We start from the raw sequence: 19591 nt of genomic DNA, 5'->3' as shown, positions 1-19591 counted from the left end.
GATAAGATTGTGGCACTATACGTTAATGTTTGTCGTGGTCAAGATTGTCACCAGTCTGGCGAAAGACAGTCTCGAAAAAAATAAGTATGGAACGCGTACGAAAAATAATGGCGAGCACCGCTCACAGAGTACTTTTTACGCTATCATAGACATTTTTGGCTTTTGTCATCTGTCAGTGTCAGTCAGTCAATCGTTTAGTTTGAAAAATAATTTTAAATCATAAATAAAATTAAGATTTAACAGTTATTTATATATTATTATTACTGTGGATAAGTGCAGTGTTTGTGTGGAGGTACCTAACTATGAGTGTTGCTTTATGTTTTATAAAACTTGTGAAATATGTGGTTTAAGAGCCGCTAGCCGGTCGTATAGATGGCCAAAAGAGAATTTTCATGGCCATATTTCCACTGGATGAGGAAAGGTAAGCTACAATTAAAGGCTAAAGCATAGGATTTAGATTATTTATATGTATAAAAAAGTTAAAGTCTAATAAAATAACTGGAGGGTAAGCACAACCAACAATAGTGCATGAATGTTTTTTTTTATCGATATCGATATTTTTATTTATCATTTATTAGTACGCACAGCTCATCAATCAGAACAACTTTTGTCTACTAGTTTTGGAAATTAGCGAAAATCTAATTCGGATCTCCATACAAAAATTACCTGTGACTTTTATTATACCTACTTAAATAAAATTTAATTGTTTAATAATAATTATAAAAATGTTGTTTGCAGATGTAAACAGTGGGTTAAGATGACCGGTAAGGAGGATCTGGTTTATGTGCCTATTGAAAAGTTACATCAACTTAAACGAATTTGTGGCAATCATTTTCTACCACATCATTTTAAGAAAACAATTGAAAAAAAAAACAATTCCATGTGAGGGACTTACTGCAGACACTTTATTTTATAATAAATAAATATAATTATATTTTTCCACTTTTATTTTATTTCAACATTATATCATAGCACTTACGTCAACGGAAAATCTCGAGTTTATTTTATGGATTATATTTTTGTGTTCAAATAGGAACATAACATAACGTTGAACCGAGACTTAACGTTGGTGTCATTGTGTAACACTGAAATCCTATTGTGTAAAAACTGAAATTAAAGTAATACATACACTCGCACTTTTTTTTTACTAGGTATCGATAAAAAATATTCATAAGAAGCACATCACTATTTCAGCGGGGCTATGTTGGCAGTTTTGTACGTCATAATTTTTGTTTTGTTGGTACCTTGTGTGAGTACGCGTGTAATACAAGTATTTTTTTTCTTTTTTTTCCCTTGTACTCCCATCTCTTAAAACGTAGTGTTCTTTTCTCTATGATTGTCACTTTGTGACACCTAAAACTAAGTTTTTAGGAGCAGATTTTATAAAAATAATTTTTCGACTTAGTGGTAGGTATTGTACAGATGTGATTGAGATTCACTATTCAGATTTGAAATTAGTAAAAAACGTATGTAAGTAATTCATCGTGGCAACAATTGTTATGGTACCTTCAGCACTTCCATAAACATTTTTAAATTTTGCCAGCTTTAACTTAAAATTCAGTAAGCACTAACCTGGCACTAAGTACTGAAGTAAGCGCACATGACTTCCCGGTTCAATTAAATTGCCCATCCCACCAACTAGATCAGTCCTCTGGAAGGCAACCGTGCAATTTGCTAATTCGTGCTTGCATGAGACTTGCATCAAGAATCGGTCATGTAACGTCCGCATCCACTGAACTAGCTTCAAATAATATACAGGGGGGTTACTCTATACTGACGAAAAACGAACTAACGGGAGCTGTCGTGCAATCGGCACGTAATACAACGAGATAGAGTCGTGGCTCGCGCAGTAGCGGTTCAAAACTTCGTTTTTCGTCATATTATTGTAACGACGAGATAGAGTCTAGAGTGATGAAGCTTCAGAGATGGCACCAAACCATTTACATGACATTCAAGGGCAATAAACTAATAAAATGTATTCAATGTTGCGATTGCTTGTATATTAGTAATCGTAGACGAAATTTATAGAGAACTTTAAGGCACAATCAACCGATTACTTAAATATTATGGTTATAAAGATGTAAATTAGGAAATGTCTAATGTAATATACCTACATCTCTTTAAACCATCAGAAATACCGAACAATATACCAAACCGCTTATGTAGGTACAACACAAGACATCCGCCGGACAAACCAATTCTTAATCCGCAAACTCTTACCTTCATTCACCATTAAACCTAATTATTCACGAGTGGGTTTCACTTGTGTGTGTATAAATAATGTATGCTGTGTGTGTTGTTCAGGATTTGACCGTGACCGGCGCCTGGGCAGCATACGAAGTGCCGCTATCACAATGGGTGCATTTCTCTTGGAGATTTCCAATTTTACCTGCCGTCTGGCGGGTTTCTGTTTAAGCTGTTGTAATCATGTTTCCAATACTTAAAATGAGCATGAGTAATGCTGAATTAAGATACCTACCTCCTTACTACTTACTTATAAAAAATAGGAGGCAGATTTTACCTTTTACCTAACAAATAAACAAATAGAATAAGTTCAGGTGGAGTATAAGGAACACCGCGAGAAATGAAACAACAGTGAGAAACTTTAATATCTCTAATTTAGCTTCCTCTCACTCCACGTGACCGTATTTTATAAATTAATTACAAATAATGCTTTACAGAAAAATGGACACTGGCACATATCCAGAAAATCCGTGAGTAAATTAATTGAAATAAACCTTAAATCACTATTATTGGGAAATCGTGACGAGCACTGCCCTAGCCCACAGTAAACTTTTTTATCTCTTATTAATTCGTCCGACAATCTTGTAGAAGCTACTCTATAGACATATTTTTATTAAAATACATTGAAAAACAGAACTTACTTAACTGTAATATTACTTACATTTTAGGTGGAAACGCAAATCGCTATTGGAGCAGCTTCTGAAAAGATTCTCGGACGCACATAAAGTAGAGTGCATGTGAGTAGTCGAGTGGAGAACACGAATAGTTAGACTTGGTGAGAGTGGAACATCCCACCGGTCTACCTGATGAGTTAGCCGGTAATAAATAATATAATTTATTTCATAGCAAAACTTAAGTACAAAAACCAAAGTTAAACAAACAAAGATTAGGCTGTAAGTAATAGTGCATCAATAATGTGTCCCCTGATACTCAAGCTTGGTAAAAACCTGTAAGATGAGGTTCAGTGGTCACTCACCGAGCTAGTAGGTACACAAAATTAGTTAGTAACTTATCAAAATAACATTATTTAGTTTTTTTTATCTTAGCCGGTAGTTACTTAACTGCTGTATGGTAGCTGAAAAACAATATCGTGGTGTTATTAGGGTGGGGCCCATGACTGCCATAATAATGATGTTGCTGTTGGTTAGGTTTTACATTCACGATAATCTGACGCTAAAATCGTATAGAGAGAAGCATCAGCGCTAAAAACCAGCGTCACTGTAAAATCCATAAAAACAACCTCATAATTACCAATATAATGTTGCGCAGTAGTTTATTATACCTATTTATAACAAGGTGTAAAAAATTGCAAGTAAATAGTTTCGAATTTTGTATGGTATTTACTTCAATTTCTTCTTTGCTGGTAGATATTTCAATTTCTTCATAAGCCTAACACTTAACACATCGTTTACGCTACCCACATGCATTTCCTGGTCTTGCATCAAAATGGTACCTTGTATGCACGATTTTGACTGCAAATATTAACTCCATTAAACCTTAAATTGAGAAAGTAGGTACTTTATAATTATACACCTACATGAACTGAAAGAAATTTAACTTTCCAAATGAATAAAACTGTAATAAGTACTTCAAAGAATAAGTTTGCGTTCTCGGTGTCAACTCATTTCATCATTCCCATCTTGTTTTAACTTCAGTTTTCATTTTAACTTTAACTTGCTAGTACCTAAGAAAGTACTTACTTAAGTTTTACATAGTAAACTTGTGCTTACTCTGATATTACTCCGGTTCTCTTGTCTTTTAGCAAAGTTTTATTGTGTCGCGCGGAACTATCTTACAAATAGACTTTTCGATATTTCCTTTCATAAACGGCTGCATCAATAAAGGTAAATTCTATTATAGATTACTTATTTGTTTTATTGAACCTATTGTTGTATCTGAGAAATTAGAAAGCTTAATGATGTGGTCATTCTGAACAACTTTTCTTTCTGAAAGAAACGCAAGTCAAACCCATTAGGCGTCCCATACAACACCATACACAATTTTTTCAACACCCTATACATTATAACAAGTCCCTCCCACTCCAGGGCAGTTCCTCTGGACGTTCCCCTGGTGCGTCGCTCGGTGCAACAGTTCCCGACCGGGAGCCAGTACGAGGGAACCTGGGACACGCTCGGCATGAGCGGCCACGGGACTTATACGTTTCCTAATGGTTAGAACCAATCCGAAAATATATCATTTATAGAGTTACCATTCAATCGATTGAAACTATGGGTACAGTATCAGCGATCTTACGATTACCTCCAGGGATTTATGCTTGTCTAATTTTACTATATTGATTACCTCTTATTTATCATTTCAACACCTTTAAATTTTCCTGCCATCGTCTCACTTCCAGTGATGCATTCGTTTGTGTAGTGGCACAAGCAAGTGAGGGGTCTTTACACTATGTATGAGAGATCGCCTAGCAACAAGGAAGCTGCACTTCCGCAGCACATCACACATTCGCGTTTAGTCCTCAATGCTGGAACGGCAAAACTTCCCACTTATCCATCTGTTCAATCTCCAGGAGTGATCTACACCGGCGAGTTCGACGACGGTGAGTTCCACGGTCTCGGAGAGCTTATCTACCCGAGCGGGGTGAGGGTGCGGGGTCGCTGGGCTCGGGGGGAGGTGATTGAGACGAAGCTGGTTTTCGCTGACGGGGTGGAGCATGAAGAAGGGTGGAAGTATTGTAAGATGCCGGACCGCAGGTTTGTACCTTTGGAGTGTCCGTAGTGCGGAAGGGAAACAAACGAATACCATGGAAGCTAGTTTATTACTGACAGCTAATTTGACAGATGCCCTTATATATACGTGATAGGTATGCAACCTTCATGCAGGTTGCATGCTCATATACTACACTCCTCCACCACTATTTCAAAGATTATTATCACAAAGAAAGAAACAATGAATATGTTGGAATCTCTAAAAATATTGTTTATAGTCAATATTCTTCCTAGGTCTAAGTGTACGACCGTTATTATTTACAATGTCAATATTTACATCATCTAGATCTCTATGCACATTAGCACTACTCTCGTCTACATCGTCGGTCCGCTCCAGACCAGAACTCGTTGCGTTATCATCACAAGTAACCATTCCCTCGCCCTCACCACCTCCAGCGTCTCCGGCGCTGTTACTCTCATCTCCCTCAGACACAGCTGCTGCCTCAGCAACTGACTGTTCGCGCAAGCCCTCGCTGCTGACATTCTCAGATGATGATGAAGCGCGCGGTGACGGTGGGGGTAAAGGTGGTCGCTCCGGTGCATCATATATTATAACAGGAGTATTTACATATGAATCTTGCGTATGTACACTCCGTTTCTCTTCTACATTCCTAGGCTCTTTACATTTCAATATTTGGTCAACATGACGAGTTCCTAAGGTATCAAAGTCATTGAAATAAATTTCATACATTCGATTCCCTATCTTCCTTTTTATAACTCCGGGCGACCAAATATACTTCCTAGCAGTGAACCACTTTGCTAAAACTGTTTCACCTTCCTCGAAACACCTACTTCGGTTTAATGGTTTTAGTTCGTCTGAAGCGGATGTACCCGTAGTGGCAAGGTGCGTTGGAGGTTTAATAAGATCTAACCTACTCCTTAAATCTCGGCCAAACATCAGTCTAGCGGGGGTCATACCCGTCGCACAATGAACAGTGTTGCGGTACTCAAATAGAAAGCTTAACAATTTGTCTTGAATACAGTGTGAAGACACATTACTGTTATCAGCTAGAATACATTTGATCATCTTTTTACTACATTTGACTGAGTTTTCCGCCTGACCATTACTACACGGGTGATAAATCGGAGACGTTACATATTTAATGCCATTGTTTTTACAAAATGTTAAAAATTCTGCAGAACAAATCTTTACATCATTATCCGAAACAATAACCGTTGGCACGCCAAACACTGACATTAAATGTTTCAATTTCGCGATGAGCGCCTGAGTGGATGTGCCGCAATTCATGTAGATGCATTCCAGCCATTTGCTGTAGGCATCGATCACAATAAGGTACGTGAGGTTACCTATCGACATATAATCTATGTGGATCCGCTGCCAGGGCCCGGCGGGGCGCGGCCAGGGCGCCGGCGCGGCGCGGGGCGGCGCCGCCCGCAGGCCCGCACACGTGTCGCACGCGCCTATCCACTGCTCGATGTCCCCGTCTATACCGGGCCACCACATCCTCGACCTGGCCTTGCTCTTTGTTTTGACAATCCCAAAATGCCCCGAGTGGAGTTCTCCTAACATCTGTTTCCTATGCACTGCAGGAATTACAACTCTATGTCCACGGAAAAGACACCCATCATTTACTTCCAAATCAGTTTTTACTTGAAAATACGGTAAAACTGATTTGCACATGATTTTTCGTGGCCACCCGTATTCCATGTAATTCATAACTGTCTTAATAACAGGATCTAAATTTGATGCTCGTTTTATCGACTCAAATGAAAGAGGCTCCACGTTCGCATTCAAGAATTTCAGAGAAGGCAAATCTCCGTCGTCACCTTCCACTACCCCGGCAGGCAGCGGCGATCGAGAAAAATAATCCGCTATCAGATTATTGCTGCTGCTGATATATTGCACCGAGTAGTTGTAGGCCGACAGAATCAGCGCGTACCTTTGTAGCCGTGAAGCCGCGGTAACCGAAACACCCTTATTTTTATCAAAAATCGCTATTAGAGGTCTGTGATCCGTTTTTAGTATAAATGGGTCGCGCCTGCCGTACAAATATTGATGAAAATGCTTGACACCAAATATAATCGCTGTGGCCTCCTTGTGGATCTGGCTGTAGTTCCGCTCACTCGGTAACAGTGATCGCGACGCAAAAGCGATAGGCCTCTCCCTGCCCCGGTCATCCACATGCGCCAGCACGGCGCCGAGGCCGGCCGGGCCCGCGTCCACCGCCAGCACCAGCTGCGCCGCGGGGTCGAAGTGCGCCAGCACGCGGTCGGACGCCAGCTCGCGCCGCACGGCCGCCAGCGCGTCCCCGTGCCGCCGCGTCCACTCCCAGCGCGCGCCCGCCTTCAGCAGTTCGTGCAGCGGAGCCAGAAGCGAAGACGCGTTTGGAATAAAATTCCTATAATAATTTACTACGCCTAAAAATCGTTTTACCTCGAGTACGTTGGTCGGAGCTGGCGCCTTCAATATAGCCTCTACCTTAGTCGGGCAGGTGCGCAAGCCGTGTTTGTCGATAACGTAGCCTAAATACGTCACACTGTCTTGGAAAAAAGAACATTTAGCTTTTTGTAATCTTAAGCCATGAAAGTCCACCTCTTCCACACTACGCGGGTACGCTAAATTTCGCACCAATTTATACACTTCTTCCGAAATATGCGTCAACAACACTGCACTTTTATGTTCCTCCTCGATGTTATTTAACTTTATAAATTGCAATAATCGTCCGTGAAATATTTCCCACTCGTGAATTTTATAGTCAAAAACACTCAAATTTCCGATTACCGACGCCATTATTTACAAAATTTTCACCAGAACATTTGAAAAGAAACAAAAGCGCTTCATTTGTTTTTCTTTTGTTTTTGTGGGTTCGCTCGTCGCCAGATGGAGTATCCGTAGTGCGGAAGGGAAACAAACGAATACCATGGAAGCTAGTTTATTACTGACAGCTAATTTGACAGATGCCCTTATATATACGTGATAGGTATGCAACCTTCATGCAGGTTGCATGCTCATATACTACAACCTTGCATATCATCACGACCCATCACGACCCCGCTGAACGGGCACAGGTCTCCTTCCAATGAAGGAAGGGCTTTAGGCCTAGTCCACCACTATTGCCTAGTGCGGGTTGCTGGACTTTGCATATATGGACAGCTAATCCATTGATTTTTATAGTAGGGGGAATCTATATGTAGAAATTAACAGACCACTGGCTTATGGAAGCAGAGAGTGGAAGTTCTGTGGATTCCCGATCTCAGGTTAGCTGCTGTAGGGCTACCACCACCAAACATTAGCAATTAACAATCTACAAGCAGCATCGCTCGCTTGTCAGTTTATATAAAGGTTTGAAATCATCATGATCATCATCATCAGCCTTCTATCGCCCACTGTTCGGTAGGTATAGGCCTCCTTATTTGCACGCCAGGTTTGAAATATCATAATATAATTCCTTCGAGTAGCATATTGAACAAAACTTGTCGGAAAATGCTGAAAATTCGTATTGCACAATGCTGAAAAATAGGTTCACATAATGTACAGACCTACACTAAGCCAGATTCCCGCAACAGTCGACAACATTATGAAATTCAGTTTTGCAGGTCGCGAGAGTCGTTTGTCGTTTTCATATTTTAGGTCGTTCAATAACTAAACCATAGACTAATATTAGTCTATGACTAAACCTAACTATGGAGCTGTATAAAGCTTCATTACGGTTCCATTCATGCGGTTAAGAGATAAATGAGGAACTTTCGTCGGAAATAATGAAGGGTTCTAAGTCTGTTGTAACCACACTGAATTTCTTATAAATCTCTTTAACAAAAAATACTCATTTTGATTAATAAAGTAGAGCAGCTGATAATTTACATCAGCCCTGATTTAAAATGTAGTAATCTAACTATTATAATATACATTTCTATGAAAATATAAAAGTTGGTGCAGATTTAAGTGAGAGTTGTCCAAAGACAATTTTCTGAGCTTCTTAAAATTTACCCAAACAAAGTTTATTTCTCTAATGGTGTTGTCTCTGTCGTATTTTTCATAAAGGATTACCATTATTTACAGGGATCACGCCCTTATTGCGGCTTAAATAATTTGTCCCTTTCTAACTCTTGAAAAGATTAATATTAGGTGTCCTTTTTGCACCTTACCTGCCTAAATCTTCTAAATTACCTGCCATTTGCTATACAAATGATCATTAAGGGCCGGTTTTTCAATGCCAGGATAAAACGTCAAATAACTATCTAACGAATAATTTTATTTGGCTGTTTATCGGCCTGGTAGTTGTTTAACCATTTTTCAATTGTGATTTATTCCATAGATAACTATCTTACCGATTTTTCTATTTGAACTCAGGAGAGATGAAACAAGTATATGCGCAGACACTAGTGCTAAAGCAGGACAGACTACTATTTCAATTGTCAGTGTCAACTATCACTGTCAAGCCACAAGCCTCACTGACTGTTTGGTTTGGTTGTTTTGATTTTGGTATTTAAATTTGTTATTTTTGAATCACAATGGTTTCACAAAAAAGAGAGCGTTTAGCGAATTTTAATAATGCTGAAGTTACTGTGTAGTTAGTTTGGTAGATAAATTCAAACATGTCATAGAAAATAAAAAGACCGATGCTGCAACAAATAAAGATAAGGAGACTGCATGGAAGAAAATTGAGTTTTCTTTTAACTCCAGTGGTATAACCACAAGTGTCCGCTCATGGAAAACCCTTAAGTTAAAGTACGAGGGCATCAAAAAAACAATGAAGAAGAAGTCTTCCCTGCAAAGGCAGGAGATGTACAAAACTGGAGGTGGGCCCTCAAATGCACCTCCATTTATCGATGTAGAAGAAAAGGTGTTAGGCATTTGCTCCACCATTACCATTCAACATATCCTTAATTTAGAATTAACAAATAAAAACTGAAAGAAATAATTATAACACCTATGTTTTATTATCAAGTACTGGATGGTTTCTCTCTTTTCTTATCAGCCTATAGCAGTCCAATACTGGACATTGAAGATCATCCCGCCAAGCTGGAGGGATGTCTTAGATACTTATACATAGCATAGGTTACCTACTTATCGTAAAATGAAAAACTATATGTACCTTTTATGAAGAAAGTGCTGCTACATTCCTGTTTTATAAAATTAATGATTGAAAACAAATCAACATAATGTTTCTAGTCTGGTGCCTTTCGGCGATGAAATTCTTTTGCATCCCCCATACTATAATGATCAGGCCTCGTTTTGACGACTGTGACTTTCCTTTCAAATGGATTAATATATTCGTTCATTACTGCCTCTTCTTCGATCGCCATATCATCAATATCATCGAAAATATCCATTGAAAATGACGATTATTCTCTGCGCTCGGTAGTTTTAGAATTGGTATAAACGCAAAAAAGAACTTACAATAACCTCAAATGTCAAATTATCAATCGAATAAGCCCTATCTGGCTGCCCAAGCAGCAGATAGATTTATTCTCCCGTTAACTGAGTTATTGGACGAATAAGCTCTATCTGACATTTGAAAAATGTAATATTTTGCTATCTGTCGAATAAACGCTATCTATCTGTCTATCTGAGCATTGAAAAATCGGCCCTAAATAGGACAAATCAGTGAGCACCAGTGCTCAAAGTTAGCCAAAATTGAAAACATTTAGCTTCTGAAATACTATAAATAATAATTAAAAACCCACAACTTCTGAACTACTGGTTGTCGCAAATATTATGTATTATATTCGATTTAAAAAAAACTAGGTTACCTAAGAGACTAGTTTTTAACAAACCGACCTCATTTGTTGTAAGACTGAAAACGCATATTTTAATTTATCGCATCGGTAAACATGAATCTTTCCTAACAAATGCACTTTAAAATAAAACTAGCTATTAATTAATATCATCTATTCGAGTACACTTCTGTAGGTACAGTGGTCACATTCCATGAATAATTTGCAGTTGAAATGTAATCCATATGACCTACGAATTAAGAACGGCACGAAGTCCAAACTATTACGCTTAGCTAGTCCTCCAGTGTACACTCGTTCTCTATTGTTTGTGTTGTTTATCGCATCGCAAGTCTTTGGAGGATTCTTTTGTTATCCGCTCTACAAGTATCTACGCCACTAATTAATATTTCGAACAGAAAATCTCGTGCCGTATTTTCTGTGGAGTTTAATAATAAATAAAGGAACCTACTTATGTATTTCGAATAGGTAAATCAATACCTACATAAATGAATGCTGTAATCATCGTGTTCTAAGATATTGGTTATAAAATATATGAACGGTAAACTTGGTTAGGTAGTTCTTATGTACTAAGACTATGTATCACTGTGTCTCTGTGTACACATGTACAGGGCAGGGGTAAAACAGTGTAGGCTGTAATAAAATAAAATGGATAACTCGATATAAATATTCCGAGCTTGATAAATCGTATACTCAACAAGACAAATAGTTTTTCGCCGCAATCCTGAACTGAAAAATATATTTTCACGGATCATGTTGTTGTGTGTCGTAATAAAAATATGCATATTACATACGATTGTGACAAAATCTTCGTTCTTAGCACAGCTGATTCGACAGACTTTGAAGTTTAAAGTCTTCATCTTCATCAGCCAACTGATGTTATGATAAGTTAGGCATATGACCAGAGCACTATTAAGCGTTTTGAAGTTCGCACTTTTGAAGTCCTAAATGTAGATACAATCCCTACGTTTGAAATGACAAAATAACTTCCATTCCTCAGGTTTTCAGTAGAGCATCAGCACGGCCTCCGTCCGGCGGGCCGCTCGTATCTGACGGCGGACCAGCCGACCCGGGACATACCACCCGGCTGCTATGACACAGGGGATGGATTCTACGATCCGGACATCCGCGCCGTGAGCAAGCCTGACGATGTGACGTCTATTATCAGGTGAAATCGCTGAAATAAAGCACTTTGACGTAATACGCAAACTGGGTGAGGTAGCTTAGCACTGTTGGCACCCGGGTGAAAACGAAGGGTCAAGCTGAATATTGTCATTGAGCATGGCATCTAGTTCAACTTGTCAAATACGCACTTACTACAACTACATATGTACAGAGGCGCGAGCATAGGATTCGATACTATTTTCGAATCTACACGAAGGGTTGCTTTTACCAAAAGCTAAACGTATTTAAATCAAATTTTAAATACATTTTGTACCAACTGACAGACTTATGACAGGCTACTAAATACGTTTAGCGTTTGGTGAAATTCCACCTAACATGGAAAAAACAAATGCCACTTTTGGAACTAACAAATTTGCCTTACATTTTGACAGTGACATTTGACGATACGCAACGTAAACGGAGGTTTTGAATCTTGTGCTCAACATGTTTCGAACGTATTTAGTAGCCTGTCATACGTCTGTCAGTTACTACAAAATGTATTTAAAATTTGATTTAAATACGTTTAGCGTTTGGTAAAAGTGACCCTTCGTGTAGATTCGAAAATAGTATCGAATCCGGTGCTCGCGACTCTGAGCTGTGTCACAATTGCTAAATTCCCTCAAAAGCTTTCAATAACGATAGAACGAACGAACGAACGTCTAACGGCAATGATATATGAAGGGTCCGCAGACTAAAGCACATAAGTCATTTTTTCCTCAATTTTTTTTTAAATCGCCAGGGGCATTATATTGGCTTGACTCATAGCTGGACTAAACCACACATGTCAAATCACTATTATAAGTTGCTAAGTCTCAAATTGTTCCTTATGAACATTTTGATAGCTACCAATTTGTAATCAGGCTAAACAACATAAGTGAACTTATGTGAAAAGGAACAAATACTCCACAGTCGCGTTGTGCCGATAAGGAACGACTTATGTTATAAGGTACGTAATAATTTTAACACCATTTCTCAAGTGTCTTACTACCCACTTAATAAAAAATATATCGTCAAAGAATTTTGTTGAACACCAGTTAACTACGGGTGGTCTACAAGTGGTTACACGATATTTTTTATAACAATCCTGTGGGATATAAGTGATATTTTGCTTCAGTCTTAACTTTGATTCTATTTAAAACAGTACGTTCATATTGTGTGAAGTGAATTATTCTTAAAAATGAATTTCGGAAGAGGAAAAAAGCTAGTGGAACTGGCGCAGCTGAGAAATGTACAGGATGAAAGTCCCACACAAAGTAAGTGTTTAAGCACAGTATTTATAAATTAACTATAAACTGATGCATATTTTTATAGATATTCATTAATTGAAATTGCTTATGCTAATTTGTCTTTTACTTTATTCAAGGTGAAAATCAAGAAGAAAACGAAGGCACCATAAGCGTGTTGACGACTTCTCAAGCAATGAGATCAACCGATGATCCATACATGGAGCCAGTACCATCCACGTCAAACGCATTCAGAGGAGTTGAGATCAGGTACGAAGATTCAGATGATTCTATAGCTGACCCCGACTTTGTATTCAACGAACCGGTATCGTCAAAAACGGGATCACATCGAACTGAAAATGTGACAAATGATAGTTCTTCTACGACTTCAGACTTAGAAATTGCAAATGAACCACCAAATGCAACAAATGATAGTTCTTCTACGACTTCAGAATTAGAAATTACAAATGAACCACCGGCGGTTGCTGGATTAAGCTTGCGTGTGTTGAAACAACAGAAGAAAAAAATGCGTAATACAGGCCAAAGTTATAAAACATTAAAAGGCAAAGAGATTCCTGAAAGAAGGTTGAAAGATCTGACACCATGTAGAATGAAATGTAAAGACCGATTCTCTTTAGAAGTTCGACAAATCATTTTTAAGGAATACTGGCAATTAGGTTGTTATACTAAAAGATCTTCGTACATGGCTTCTTTATTAGATATAGAAGATAAAGCATCTGTAAGGATACGTACAGAAGATCCCGATAAGCAAAAATTTAGAACCAAAACATATAAGTATAATCTCATTGTCAATGGAAAACGTGAACCAGTTTGTAGAGGTTGCTTACTTAAAACTTTGGATGAAAGTGATAACTTCATAAAAACAGTAGCTTTAAAAAAAAGATCCTCTACCGCTGGTACTGAAACAGACGATAAACGTGGAAAAAAAACACCTAAAAATAAAACTTCAGATGACACAAGATTACAAATAAAAAATCACATACTTTCCTTCCCATCTTATGAAAGCCATTACACGCGAAAGAGTACTTCAAAGAAATATTTACCATCACACTTGACAATACAACGAATGTATGATCAATACAAACTGTCTCGACCCAGTGAACAAACACATCCCTCTATAAAAATCTACACACAAGAATTCAAGAAATTAAAATTATCATTTAAAAAACCCCGCGCCGATACTTGTTTCACCTGTGATAAATTTCAAATGAAAATAAAACTGTGTTCAGATGAAGAAGCAAAACAAGAACTGATGTCGGAGCACCAAGAGCATGTGCAATTAGGGGATGGTGCGTACAAGGAAAAGGCATTAGATACAAATATGTCTACAACAGATGACACCTATCAGACTTATACTTTCGATTTGCAACAATGTTTGCCCACTCCTATGCTAAAATCATCCGTTGCTTTTTATAAACGCCAACTGTGGACCTTCAACTTAACTATACACGACAACAAAACGGGAAAGTCTTACTGCTATGTATGGTACGAAACTATAGCAGCACGTGGAGCGAACCAAATAGCCTCATGTTTATACAAACACATCTGTACTATGGTTCCTCCATGTACCAAGCATATAACATTTTATTCTGACACATGTGGTGGTCAAAATAGAAATTCCCATGTCACTGCTATGTTTACATGGGTCATGCAGAAGACACCAGTCCAGACAATAGATCATAAGTTTATGATTCCAGGACATAGTCACTTAGAGGTAGATACGGATCATGGTATCATAGAAAAGAAAAAGAAAAAGACCGATATAGAAATTTATCACCCCCATGACTGGATACAGTTAATAAAGTCCAGTGGAAAAAAGTTTAATGTCATACATATGAATCGCAATGACTTTTTAGACTTTTCTTCATTATTAAAAGGACCATTAGTCCTTAGATACAAAGATACATCGGGAGACCAGTTCAAATGGCTGGAGAAAAGATGGCTAAGGTATGAAAAAGACTTTGGTATTATTTTTTTCAAGAATACCTTAGACCGAAATTGTGATTTCCAGACTTTGAATCTGAAGAGAAGAGCTTCAGTAGTGCCCGATTCTATACCAGTGATAACTGACCAACCTTTACCTATATCTAAAGAAAAAAAAGATGATCTGATATCACTTTTACCGCTTATACCTGACACATTTCATAGTTTTTACAATAATTTGCCTACTTCTGAAACAGCTCGAAACACACTCCCAGATGTTTTCAGTAGTGAAGAAGAGTCCAATAATTAGATAATTATTAATCATACACACACACACCTCTCTTCTGTGAGTGTATGATTAATATTATTATCTGAAATAAAAGCAACACTTCACTAGGCCTAATCACTTAAGTCATATCTAAGGTGTAGTTAGTAAATAATACGTATCACATAAGTCACTCAAAGTCCGCTTTTGTCTTATTTTTATAGATTTTTTATGTTCATCTAATGTATTTCTTGTTTAATAATGTAAGTGTAATAAATAAATTATTAATTTCCAAATACATTGATTTTTATTATGTTTTTTGTTGTTCCTGTAAAAACTAAAGTGAAAATGAATTATGACTTGTGTACTTTAGTCTGCCGACCCTCCATATGTATAAACCTTTCATTTTTCGTCCTAGTACTTACCTAAACAGACACAGATAACGAACCACTTAAAAACATATACCTACTTACATACTTCCTATGATACCAGATCCGCATCCCAACTGGAACACAAGTGGATCACAGACAACTGCCGACGCAACCCGCTGCCTCACGTCGGCGCTATCCCAGCCCTGTACGAGGAGTGGTCAGCTCCGACCCTGGCGCCGCAGCCGCCGCCAGCTGACGCCGCCGCCGCGCCGGAAGATGCAGAGATCAAGAGCCAGAGCGGGGCAGAGATTGTGAGTTTTCACGTAGTTTTCAAGATCTTAATTAAATACTCGTATTGGTTTCTAGGAGCAAACATCTGTGCTGAGGCCTTCGGTCACTATTGTTATTGTAAATAATAACGACCGAGACACAGAAGAGTGACTGATAATTAAATTGTCACCTCTTTAAATAACTTTGGAATACATTAAATTGAAGTATTAACATTTTATAGGAAATTGCTCGTGAGTCTCTGATTGAGGAGTCTGAAGATTTCATAGAGTGTGCCTGTCAACATACACCTGAACAGGATAAGGTAAGATTGACAAACATGTCTTTTTATACCGGCCGAAATAAAATTAAACTCGCCATGAATAAACTTTGTTTAATCTCCATCAATTTTAACAGGAAATTGAACATGATTCAGTGGTTGCATCAGGAGGAAGTGAAAAGGTAAATATGATTCTTATAATTTATCAGATAGGTATAAAACTTTTAAAGTTAACAAGTTTACCTAGATGTAACCCTGTTATTGTGGGTTACGACTAGGACCGGACTTTATTATCGTTCATTTATCTAATAAACTTTTACAGGAAGAGACTCAAACTGAAATGATGGATAACGAAACAATTGAATGTGACGAATGCTATTACTACGATCCATATGAACCCACTACAGCTAAGGTATTATAATAATTGAATTACAAAAAAAAATACATTAAAATTAAATGGTCTCACATAATCTACCTGTGTCAATGTGTTGCTTACTACTACCAGTAATAATAGGTTTAAGAGCACTGTATGTATTATTAAGAAATATTATAAATAAATGAACAATAAACAAACAAATCAAAACAAATTCAATCATAAGGGTACCAAGCCTTTTCAGTTACTTAACTATTCTTTTCACATATTCATAGCGAAAAAATATTTATAACGAGCTCTTAATATTTTCTCAGATTTAAAATTGTAATTTGGACCTATTAAATTATTTTTTCAGGAACTAAGCGATGCAACCCTACCTCATGAAACGGTCGATACTGAAACCATAGAGTGTGACGAATGCACTGAATATGAACCCTATAAGGTACCCAGCTATACCTACACTACACTACACCTATTATTTACTACAATTGCATAATATTTTTAATTCTAATTCCTTATATTTACATATCTTAGCTCCGAGAAGCGTCCGTAGTCGAGCGGGCCTCAGTGATCGTAACTGATCGCTGAGGTTAAGCAACAACTGACACGGTCAGCCATTGGATGGGTGACCAATTTCAAGTGGTGCTTTTCTGGACGCTTCCGTGCTTCGGACGGCACGTTAAGCCGTGGGTCCCGGTTGCTGCTTCGGCAGCAGTCGTTAAGCCTAGTCAGAGGCCTTCGGGCGGTTTGAAAACATCTGACAGTCGGGTTGCCCACTTACCCGACAACTCTCTCAGCACAAGCTTGCTTTTGTTGGGGTCCACCAACCCGCACTTGGCCAGCGTGGTGGACTAGGCCTAAACCCTTCCTTCATTGGAAGGAGACCCGTGCCCCAGCAGTGGGGACGTAATGGGTCGTGATGATGACATATCTTAGAGGTACCATGTTATGTACTAACTTAATTTGGCAAACTTAGTGTAGAACTTACTCCAGCTAGATGGGGTAAGATGACGAGTGACGAACTGCGAAAGGTGGCTGGTTATGATTGGATGCGGAAAGCTATAGATCGCGTATATAGGATACAGTGGCGAGTTTTGGGAGCAGTCTACGTTCAGCAGTGGACTGCTATAGGCTGATGATCATAATGTCATCATCACAGCCTATAGCATTCCACATATAAGTACTTAGATCTTGTTATTTCAGGAGGGCTTGCCGGAAAGTCAGCCAGTGATAGTTCAGGCTGAAGTTCCTAAGGTGGTGATCTGTGAGCCCTGCGCAGAAACTGATTGAACTTTACCCCTGCGCAGTTTTACACTGACGGGATTTTATTTTATAATTTGCTGACCTATTCATTACATATGTAATATTCTTTATTAATAATAAAGTATTACTTAGAATTGAACGTTTTATACTAAATATTCTAGAGACCGCATGACCCTGTCCGATACCTTTGAGTCCTGGATTCGATTCCCAAATAAGTCAAATTTCATAATATGGAGGTTCACCTCCGAAACTTACCGCTGAATCGGAAATATATGAAATTTGAAGCTGAAGGTGGTGTAAGTGAGTTTGAAGCTGAAGGTGGTGTAAGTGAATACTAGATTTGCAAAACCGTTTCATACGCAAACACATTACATTATTTATTATTTTCTTTAAGAAAACCACTGAGGAAAAAAAAAAAAAAAGTGAAAACTTATTCCAACTCCAAGGTACCTATAGATCTACTAAGTATTAGAGTTTGGTAGAAAAAATCACAGAAAACATTAGCAGTGCAGTAAAAAATAGACAAGGAACGTAATTAAATAATTACGCCGGAATGTGGAGTTGTACCCGCCGAAGAGACAAAAGTACAATTTTGAGTTAGGATTAATTGCAATGGGAGCTCTAGGGTAGTATCATTCTACTAAATTATTAAATTAATTCCGTTTTTTTGTTCACACAAACAAAAAGAACTTTAAAAACCTTATATCAGACATAGAGGTTGGGTAGGTAATTTGTCTAAGGCATATACAACCACGTTAGGTATAAAAATATTATAGCTACTTAGTTATGGATGGAACGACCGAACATCTAGGCAAATATTTATGAGTCTGTAGTCTTTGCAACGAGCTACATCAGGCAAAACTTAGATTTCTGTCTGCCTGGACGACTTAGAACTGCTGGACGTTCTGGCAGTAAGAAAGTTTTTGTTTGTTTTGTGAATGTGTAAGTATTCACCACCTACCCTATTGCTAAAGGGAAACCCTTCAATAGGCAGAAAGTTTTCCCTCTTTTCCTCCCTTTAGGTACAGAATGTTGATTGTTGGTTACAAAATAGCAGAAATGGCCACGGTAGGCTGCTCGTGACCATCGCTCGTGACGTTTCGTTCCGAGCTCATTAATTTTGCGAAAGATAAGTGAGCTGAAATAGCTCGCGTCTAGAATAGCGACACGACCTACAGATTTTCGACAGCTTTTTTTTAAGTTCTTACCTACCTTTACTACGTTCTATTACAGCTAGAAATACCGGATATACAATCAGGCTATGCTGTCTATTAGAGTATTAGCAGCAGGTATTTTAAGAGCATATTTTTTATAAGATTTTATATAAAATTGAGCTATTTTTCCTTTTCAACTTTGTATGAGACACTCACCTGTATTTGTAGAAAAATTAATTGGCTTAGTTAACTAAGTTCGCTTGGCGAATTCCAGTCGATGACCACGCGAGCCTCATAGGTGACCACGTGGAGTCCACCCGACTGCGAGTACTTACGAGTGGATGCCGGGTAACTGTAGCTACGACCTAAATATAATATATGGTATGTAATGATTAAACCAGTGAAATATAAACTGAAGTCTTCACGTATTCCTTCACTGATGGTCATAGTAGGTAATATCGTGTGTAGTGCGTTACCTTGGCAAAAAAGTAGGTAGGTACCTACTATTATGACTAGAGAAACAACTAAAATTAAGCAATATACTTAAATATTATTAGATATATTATGGACATAATGATAATGCCTCTCCCAAGCAGTGCAACTACGGCACTGCAGATCGC

General features: G+C 38.1%; 1 protein-coding gene across 3 annotated transcripts; it reads left to right on the top strand.

The window, feature by feature from the left end:
- Positions 1-1393: 1393 nt before the first annotated feature.
- On the top strand, positions 1394-17951 carry LOC105386116. Of its 3 annotated transcripts, none has more exons than XM_048629343.1 (12): positions 1394-1470; positions 2682-2714; positions 2913-2981; positions 4290-4414; positions 4772-4955; positions 11668-11835; positions 15756-15945; positions 16146-16226; positions 16319-16363; positions 16504-16593; positions 16910-16996; positions 17761-17951. In XM_048629343.1, the coding sequence occupies exons 2-12, from the start codon at positions 2686-2688 to the stop codon at positions 17842-17844; spliced, it is 1152 nt and encodes a 383-aa protein (XP_048485300.1). In that variant the 5' UTR covers positions 1394-1470; positions 2682-2685; the 3' UTR covers positions 17845-17951. The 3 variants fall into 3 exon arrangements, with proteins under 3 accessions (XP_048485300.1, XP_048485299.1, XP_048485301.1); XM_048629342.1 differs by having other exon boundaries at positions 17758-17951; XM_048629344.1 differs by lacking the exon at positions 2913-2981 and having other exon boundaries at positions 17758-17951.
- Positions 17952-19591: the final 1640 nt, after the last annotated feature.

Source organism: Plutella xylostella, chromosome 23 (assembly GCF_932276165.1).
Source record: "Plutella xylostella chromosome 23, ilPluXylo3.1, whole genome shotgun sequence".
In the NCBI taxonomy this organism is placed as follows: Eukaryota; Metazoa; Arthropoda; class Insecta; order Lepidoptera; family Plutellidae; genus Plutella; species Plutella xylostella.
Note: the sequence above shows the minus strand (reverse complement) of the source record. Positions and strands in the feature narration are given on the sequence as shown.